This window comes from Zeus faber (assembly GCF_960531495.2).
Source record: "Zeus faber genome assembly, chromosome: 6".
Taxonomy (NCBI): Eukaryota; Metazoa; Chordata; class Actinopteri; order Zeiformes; family Zeidae; genus Zeus; species Zeus faber.
The window spans coordinates 6,484,653-6,494,098 of record NC_137201.1 but is presented as its reverse complement, the minus strand read 5'-3'; the positions used below and the strand labels follow the sequence as shown (position 1 = coordinate 6,494,098).

At 42.5% G+C, this 9,446-nt stretch overlaps 1 protein-coding gene across 2 annotated transcripts in view; it reads right to left on the bottom strand.

The window, feature by feature from the left end:
- Positions 1–6,489: 6,489 nt before the first annotated feature.
- Positions 6,490–9,446, bottom strand: part of wt1a (WT1 transcription factor a) — a gene marked incomplete at both ends in the record, with an annotated part of 27,956 nt that continues 24,999 nt past the window's right edge. For both annotated transcript variants that reach the window (XM_080003110.1, XM_080003111.1), the window contains 3 exons: positions 6,490–6,611; positions 6,925–7,017; positions 7,638–7,727. In XM_080003110.1, the coding sequence (XP_079859236.1) occupies positions 6,490–6,611; positions 6,925–7,017; positions 7,638–7,727 (305 nt within the window). The remainder of the gene's footprint in view (positions 6,612–6,924; positions 7,018–7,637; positions 7,728–9,446) is intronic.

Below are 9,446 nucleotides of genomic sequence, written 5' to 3'. Positions count from 1 at the left end.
CCCCTCCAGCGATTAGTATTGGTGTTATTTTACCTGATCTCATCTTATCTTATCTTATGAAATGAGACGTGTAGGGGAACACATCTCCTTCGGTCAATTTTTCTGAAACAAACTTTGAGCGTTGTTTTGGAGACACGCGCATTGGGTTACAGGCGTTATCTGATTTGCACAAGGTTGCACACACGTGAACACGCCGTTGCTTCGTCAGAATTGAGCACATTCCGAGAGTCCGCTTGTGAATGTGAGAGATTTCAGCTGATTTCTTTGTCCCTAATTGCCATGCGCTATCGACGCTGGAGTTAAGGCCGGCTGGTGTTGTCAGTCAGTGGGCGGAGGGGGTCGTTGAAGTGAGATAAGACCCACTTTGAAAGCTTCTCGTCTTTTCTCATTATCTTGCTTCTCTCCTTCCCCTCCTCCCCACTTTCACATATCCGAGCTGAATCAAAGTGTCTGTGTGTGTGTGTGTGTGTGTGTGTGTGTGTGTGTGTGTGTGTGTGTGTTGTTCCAAGACCTCTTTTGGACTGCAGTAACAGCAGGTGCCACAGTATATATGTATATATCTACATACACAGTATATACTGTGTGTGTGTGTGTGTGTGTGTGTGTGTGTGTGTGTGTGTGTGTGTGTGTGTGTGTGTGTGTGTGTGTGTGTGCGTGTGTGTGTGCGCGCGTGCGTGTGTGTGTGTGTGTTTCTTCAACTCCCAGGGAAACTGGGCTGTGCTGAGCCGTACCAGGGCCTAAACAAACCACGGTATTGTCTCCTCCTCTCCTTCTCCTTTCCACACAAAACGGAACACCACCCCCACCACCCCCACCCCACCCCCTCTCCTTTTCTTTCTTCATCTCTCTGTTTTTCACAATTTTTTTGAAACGTTCTTTGCCATGCCATTTTTTACTCACACCCGTTTCGGGAAGGGTAACTATCCTTTGTGTGTAGCGGGGAAAAATTACATACGTTAAGTACATTTTCCAAGTACCTGTGCTTATCGAAGTCGATTCAGTTTCTGGGACTTCCCACTTACACCCCACTAGATTTCAATTTAAATATCTACACTTTTACACTCTACTAAACTTCTAACACAGTCACATTATTTTAGTAAAAAAAAGAAAAAAATTGAAAAATATGTGGGTTTATACTGTATATATCTATCAAGAATATTGTTTAGGATTTCCCAGAGGAGAAAATCCTATCTGAATAAATCCTCTCCTAAATTTATATAAATTCTATTTTATCGTTAATTGTAATCAGCACATGAATGAGCACACATCTGCAGAAAGAAAATCACACTAGCATGTTATGACATATTATAGACTTATTTTGGCTAATTATGATTATGTTATATCTGGGCACAAGATATGAAAATAACTTTTACTTTTAATACTTTAACTGGGTTAGAATTAACTGATGTTCGGGAGCAGAGACCACGCCCCAACCACACCTACTACCAATAAACTCTACATACATATACCCGTCAGATCTACCAGTCATTCGGTCATCTTAGCTCTCGCAACCCACCACCTCCCCGGTCTCCACCTCTCGCACTCTCTCTCTCTCTCTCTCTCTCTCTCTCTCCCTTTTTCCCATCCCTTAGGAACCACCAGGGGATCCAAAGCCACGGCTGAGGCCTGATGCCATTAGCACTCTTCTCCCCATCCCAAGTCAAGGCTCCTGGTGTTTTGTCTTTCGTCAAGCTCACCATCCATCATGCCACCCAGCATCTTACCCGCACCATCTCTTGTCTCATCCACCATCACCATCATCTCTTATCTTGTATGACTCAGCAGTTTGCATATTATCTTCAGTTAATTACAACTCAATCAGTCTGTTGTGGTGTTGTCTCTAACTTGTGAATTTACATTTAAGGGAAAGTACTTACATATTATTAATTAAGTACGTTTTTTTTTATTGATTAACTTTTTGTCACAGTATTTGAACTTTTGTACTCGAGCAAAATGTCACCTCACAGCAATTGAAAATAATTAAATAAATACAACGTAAAGGCCCAAATCGAATAATCCATCCATCCCACTCCGCTTGTATTTTGAAGCGTCCGAGTTCATTCACCACCAGGACATTAACATTCCTGTGTTGTCGTCTTCAAAGGAAAAGCCAGCGACTGTAAAAAAAAAACAACAACCCAAAAGCATCTTTTTTCATACTACGCTTCGTTATGTTTGCTTTGTTATTGGACGGGGGGGGGGGGGGGGGGGGGGCTGACACGGGTTCCGATAGCGAATACACGAAAGTGTGTTGAAAGAGGGGACAGAGTTACACAGAGCAGCAGCCTCACATCAAAGAGATACAGCACACACACACACACACACACACACGCACACATATGCACGTGTGTGTGTGTGTGTGTGTGTGTGTGTGTGTGTGTGTGTGTGTGTGTGTGCGCGTGTGTTTGGGGGTGGATGATAGATGCGGGCCCTCCTGTCCGACAGCAGAGATATAGCACCCCAAGCCGAGGGGAGTTTGGGGGGATTTCCACCAGGGGAATTGGACACATTTTCTGATTTACACTAACACTTTGGCTAAACTTATGATAAAACATTCACAAGCGAAACACTGTCTTACACCGCCCCACTCCCCCCCCCCCCCTTTCATTTCGAGAGTTTTATCAGGTAAGATCAGGCAAATTGTTTTGACGAAATTAATATGTTTTACTTGAAATAACACATTATGGAATTAATAAGAGAGGGAGCGGGAAAGGGGGAGAGAACAAGAGAGAGGGATAGAATGAGAGCGAGAGCAAGGGGAGGAGTGGGAGAGAGGGGAAGAAAATGGGATAGGGAGGGGGGGGGGGGGAAGGAAAGAGAAGGAGGGAAGGCGAGGGAGAGAGAATGCGATGGAGAGCGAAAGCGAGTGAGAGAGGCAAACAGAAACAGAGGGGGGGGGGGGCGGGTGAAGGCGTAGAGAGACAGTGTGTGAGAGGAAAAGGGAGAGTGAGGGAGAGGGAGGAGGAGAGAGGGAGAGAGTGAGTGAGAGTGAAGAATTTGGGTTTAGAACTAAGAGAGAAAGGACATTAGAGAGAGAGAGAGAGAGAAGCAAGAAATTGAGCGATGGGGGAGAGGGATAGAGCGAGAGAGAGAGAGAGAGAGAAAGAAAAGCAAGTAACTGAGTGTTGGGAGAGAGGATAGAGAGAGAGTGAGCGAGGGATATATCGAGAGAGGGTTGTTGGTGTGTTATCTGCTCTTGCTGCTGAGCCAAGGAATGTGAAGAGGAATCTGCAGAGATAGAGACTAGGAGAGCATGGTACTGTCCAGAGTGTGTGTGTGTGTGTGTGTGTGTGTGTGTGTGGTGTGTGTGCTCGTATGTGTCAATTCGGGACTTTTGCTCACATTTATTCATCTTGAGCCCGAGAACGATGAATTATTTCACTTTTGGGAAACGGAACCATAGCGCTGCGAGGTCGACTTTTCCTGCGATGGTTTTTTTATTTTTCGAGTTTGATTCCTCATTTAAGCTTTCTTATGATTGAAAAAAATAATAATATTAATAACAAATAACAATTAATTACTATAATATACTACATAATAATCGTATAGTATAACTTCTGAATGAAAAATATACTAAAATATTAACTGTAGTTCAAAAAAGAAAAAAAAACACCACCAACAACAACAACAAATATGGCTGCAGGCAGCAATACGCGGGGTCCAGGGTTGTCGGCCCTTTGTTAAAGTTCAATGGACAAGTGTGCGTTGGCTTTCTGTTCCGGTGTGTTTTGTGACTGCAGAAGTTCATTTGGCCTGGTTACAGTGTTATTCTATGATCGGGTGGTGTTTGCGGCTCTAAGTGGGTTTCTGAAGTAGGGCTCGATGATTATGGCTAAAATGATAATCACTATTATTTTATTCAATATTGTGATCACGATTATTTATCACGATTATTAATCCACTTTGGGGAACATAATTATTTTATGGCAAGTTTAGTAGTTCAACAGAAAACCTTTATACAATTTTTTTATAAACCTATAAATAAATAAACTAAGGTAAGTGGTTAAACTGACTCCAGTTGTAGAGGATATACAATAATAATGTATAGTATTATAGTATGTATAGTAGTAGTATGTATCATGAAATAAATTGTGTGTAGTGGGCAACACATTTTTGTTGTAATTGTAACAAATAGTAACAGTTTTTTTTTCAAAACATATACACAATAAATACATGTTCCTACTATTCTGTAATTTATTTAAGTTATTGTTATCAGTAATTATAATTCAGGACTGAATTCTGACAGTGATGTCATTGGGTTTTTATTTTGTAGAACTTACTCTGGTGCGTTTGAGTTGTCCTCAGAAGCGTATGTATTTATGATGTTTAATACGCTGCACTTTGTTTAATCCAGTTGTTTTCTGGTAATACTTTAACTGAATCTTTTTCAAACATAATTAAGGTTAATAGTAAAAAAAACAATACCTGTTACTCTGTAACTGTGTATGGTTAAGAGTTTGTATCTTATTCCTTTAGTTCAAGTCCAATCTCGACTATATCTGTCACTAGACTGCGGTGCTATCACGTGAACTGTGTACTGTCAGATCCATGACATCCATGAAGTTCTGACGTCAAATCCATCTGCATATGCCGCCATCTTGGTGAGGACCCAGTTGTTGACCAATCACTAGACTGCAATACTATCATGTGACCTGTGCACGCGATCATGCGCATGTGTTACAGCGATGATAAAAAAAATACAGTTTTTTACTTAATTTTTCGACAATAATGGACCGATCTGGATCAAACTTGGACAACGCATGTCAAGACTGCCCCGAATACACATTTTATTTATCTTGTCTGTGAGTGCGGCGGATCCATGACATCCATAGATTACTGACGTCAGTTTTTCATTAACAATAGCAATAGGGCTCCTAGCTGAACCGTAATAACAAACAAAATGCGACCACAACTTTCGGTGTTTCTTACGACACTTGGGATTTAATTCCACTTTCAAAGAAGAATACAAAAGGAAAATTGCAAACAGTTCTTGGCTCCGAGTTCTTAATTAGTTAAGTTACATACAGTTTGTTTTTGTTGTTGTATTTTGCATAAGTATTATTTACATCTCGACCACAAGGTAGCGCAGGTTCGCAAGTCCGCCGCTATTTACACACAAACAAGAGACAGCCGGCCTCGGTGCATTCGAGAGTTTGAGAAGCTGAACTTTTGTGGGAAAATCATTCATTCACGAGGACATTTGCTTTGACTTTTTTTTTTCCTCGAAAACACAACAGGTGAAAATCGGTTTTCGATGCCATTCAATTCTCAGGGAAAGACCAGAACTACAGGCCTGTCGCAAACAGGAAGACAGCAATGAAAAAAAAAAAAAAAAAAAAAAAAATAGAAAATAATTCCAGTGAAAGATATTAAGAAATTATTTATTCACAAAAAAATGAAACAACCTACGGTAATAAATAAAGGATTATATATTTCGTATAGTAGTTCCAGCCATTATTTACACCATGAGAGAGGTCGTCTCCCTCGTTATTATATCACGTGGGAATAACCTGCCAGAGTGCTGGATGCCGGAAGGTGGCTTACGCCAATTCTCTCCTCTTCCAATCGGAGATTGTGGCTTCAAAGCTGCGTTGACTGCGGTTTTTGATATAAAGTGGAAGGACTATGAGATGCTCTCTCGCCGACTAATTTTCAGCCACCTATGGTGGTCTGCTGATTTTCCCTCCCTTCCAAACCATGTTGACCAAAGCCAGCCAGTAGCTTTCAATCATTTTTTAAATGTCTTTATTGAAATGGCACTATTTGAAGGACAAGGGTGTCAGAACAACGGGAGCGGTTTGAATACTGTGCTCATTTTACATTAGCCCATTTAGCCCAACGTGTTCATACACAGAAAAGGAGGTGGTCACGCAAGGCTCGTCGAGAGCAGTTCGGGAGGTTAAGTGTCTTGCTCAAGGACATTTCAGCGCGCAAGCGGGAGGAGCCGGGGATCAAACCGGCAATATTCTTATCACGAGACAACCCCACTCTACCTCATGGGCCACTGCCCCCTGTTTGGAATTTGTAGTAATTTGCTTCAGTAATTGCTTCGCTAATGGTAGGAGACCAGCTTTCGTACGACTGATCGGCGGTTGTAGGAGTTTTACGTATATACAAGGCCAGGCAGAAGAATGAGACCTTCCCAGGGGCCGAACGCCTTCACAGTCACAGTATAGATTGCGTCCCAGGACACGGGACTTGAAGGTCAGGCGGTTCAGAAACTTTTAACTGACCACGTGAACCCAACACTTTGGCCCAGAAGGGGAATTTGGGGTCCAGCGGTGTGTTCTGGCCGACCAGGAAGTAATGAAGAACCAACAGAAATGCTTTGTTTGTTTTATTTGTTTTTGCTTGGGACATCCCAGGACAGAAACCTCCCAGGATTTCGAAGGGTTCTCTACGGTTAGATTTACACACACCAAAAAAAAAAAAAAGGAAAAAAAAAAAAATAATAATCTGACTCCCAACGTGACCAGAGAAGGTGTCCCCTCAGAGGGACAGCTGCAGCTTGCTGATGTTCCTCTGGTGCATGTTGTGGTGTCGCACCAGCTCGTCGGACCGAGCGAACTTCTTCTGACAGTTTGGCCAACGGCAGATAAACGGCTTCTCACCTGAGAGGCGCCGAGAGAGAGGGAGAGAGAAGGAGAGAGAAGGAAGGTGTAGAGAGGCGTAGAAGGAATGGATGGAAAGGGAGCGGATGGGGGTAGAAGAGTCGAGAGATTGAGATGCAGATGGGAGGCAGGGGCAGGAGGGGAAAGAGAGGGATGAGAAAAGAGAGGATGAGCGAGAAACAAGTTTAGGGTCTTGCGGGCGGGGTACCGTGAAAAGGAGGATGGGGGGGGGGTCTACCTAACACTGTTTATTGACATATGGTGTCAGAAATGGATGGAGAAGATGTAGATAAAAAATTAAAAGTTTACGCACTTGTTTTACCTGTATGAGTCCGGGTGTGTGTCTTAAGGTGGTCAGACCGAGAGAACTTTCTCTCACACGTCTCGCATTGGAAGGGTTTAACTCCTAAAAACCACACATGGGCGTGCGCATGCATGCACACACACACACACACACACACACACACGCACACACACACACACACACACACACACACACACACACACACACACAGGCAAAAATATATATTTGCCATCATACAAAAGCCCAAATGCAATCATGACTCAATGTGCCGTCACACACACCCAAACACGTACATAAACACACACACAGAAAACACACACACACACACACACACACACACAAATACACATAGACAAAGAGAAACAGAAAAACATAGTAGAGCAAAGGCTTGCGGCTCCAGAGTTGGCCCAGCTGTTAAAAACTGTAGCGATACCAGAAGGAAAAATATAAGAAAATAAAATGGAAATCAATCAATAAATAACAAATACATATAAAAATACATGTTCTGTATATGAAGAGAAAAAATTATGAGAAAAATAGATAGCTAATATTTAATTGGAAAATATATAAATAAATATACATGAACTAATAAAGAAAAAAAAAAACCAACTACATAAAATATTGCATTGAGATTCAAATCATAAAACCCTGCTAGCCATGCTAAGAGACGTAAGGGTGAGAAACGGGAGAGGAGGAAAAAAGACGGAAGCGTGAGGCCTAACCCGTGTGCCTCCGCTGGTGCCTCTTGAGCTGGTCTGAGCGGGAAAACCTGCGTCCGCAGTCTGTGTAGTCACACTGGTAGGGCTTCTCACCTGGAGAGAGGGAGGGAGAGGGAGGGAGGGAGAGAAAGGGAGAGGGAAAGAGAGTCGGAACAACTCTGAATCTTGTGTGCTAATGGTTGTGCAACATTTTCAAAGTAATCATAAAAATAGTCATAATTATTTATTTATTATTTATTGTTATTTCGATTTTTATTATGATTATCTGGATTTTTATTATTTTTATTTTTATTCTCCTTGGAATCTTTCTGGCTAAAAGTGTCTGTCCCACGACAACCGCTGGACCCACGGACACGGTCGAGGTCTCGAGGGCACCAAGACATCTGGTGGTTCAAGTTTTGGAGCAGGAATTAGTGAAAACCGATTAAATTTGACCAGCGTAACTGAACGTTCTTTCACGTTCATACGTTCAAGGTTCTGAAACTTCCGGTCGGGTGGTGGAGTGAGACGAATTTGTGGAGTAGGACGCTTTGTGACATCATCATCCAATTCGTTGTATATGTGCAGGTTGTAGCTTTTTGCCCCACAAGGCATCATATGGTCACGTTTCGCTCACTACTATATGTCATCATTGCCCAACACGACCCCAAAGGGTCACCTGTCCGTCACTGAGAGTTGAGCTCTATTTTCACAGACAACATGGTGAGTTATAACAACGAGAAGTCCTGGTTTACAGGCAAACATACAGTAGGCGGTTGTTGTAAAGACAGGAGGGCTGCGCTGTGAGACCGCATGGTGGTTTCACTGCGAGACGTGCAGCCAGGAGACGACAGACCGAGCCCATGCGGCGTTGAAAGTAAATACGGAACATCATGCTGCATTTTGGGAGAACCCGGAAAACTGTATAACGTACCAAAAAAGACTAATGCCGAGTACAGACTACGTGATTTTAGCCTGATTTTCCACTCTCCACTTTTGGCGATCGCCGAGCAAAGCCCCAGATCGGAGGAAAATCATAGCGTGCGCCCATGAGCGATGAGCCTGTGGTGTGAACTGCTCACGACGCGAACGCAGATGCCGGCGAGATGTCAAGCAGGTTTAATATCTGGTCATGTCGGGCTCAACTCAGGAGAGACACAACGAGCTACAGCCATGGAGAGCAGACACGGGGGGTGGGGGAGGGGGGGGGGTCGAGAAGGAGAGCCGGGGAGACGGGAGTGACGGCAGTGAGCAGCAGCCAGAAACACACAACGTACATATTTTACTTTTCTTCTTTAGGTTTTTAATGTATTACTTATTTAAATTTTGGTTTCATTCGTTTTTTTTATCTCTCTCGTTTGATTCTTGATCAAACGAGAGAGAAATAATCCTGTCCCGCGAATGGTATCACGTCACCTCACGCGTGTGTTTTCGTGTCAAAATGTAGTTTGTAGACCCGACAGACTCGTCGGGGATTCCTCCTGGTGAAAGATCTTGTAATGTGTGACCCGCCTGTCACCGATCAGTCATGTAGTCTGCAAACCACAACACTGCAAGACTCCCGATCATAAGAGCGAAAGAAAGCGATCTGACGACATTGAAAGTCGTGTAGTGTGCCCATGGAATAAACTGGATCCTATGTATTGATGCCTGCAGCTATATTTATTATTATTATAATTATTATTATAATTATTGATGAAAAATTGATTAAATCATAAAAGAGACACCCAAAAGAAAGAAAGACTTGAAAGAGTGAAACATTATAATTATAATTATAATATAATAATAATAATAATAATAATAATAATAATAATAATAATAATAATAATTATT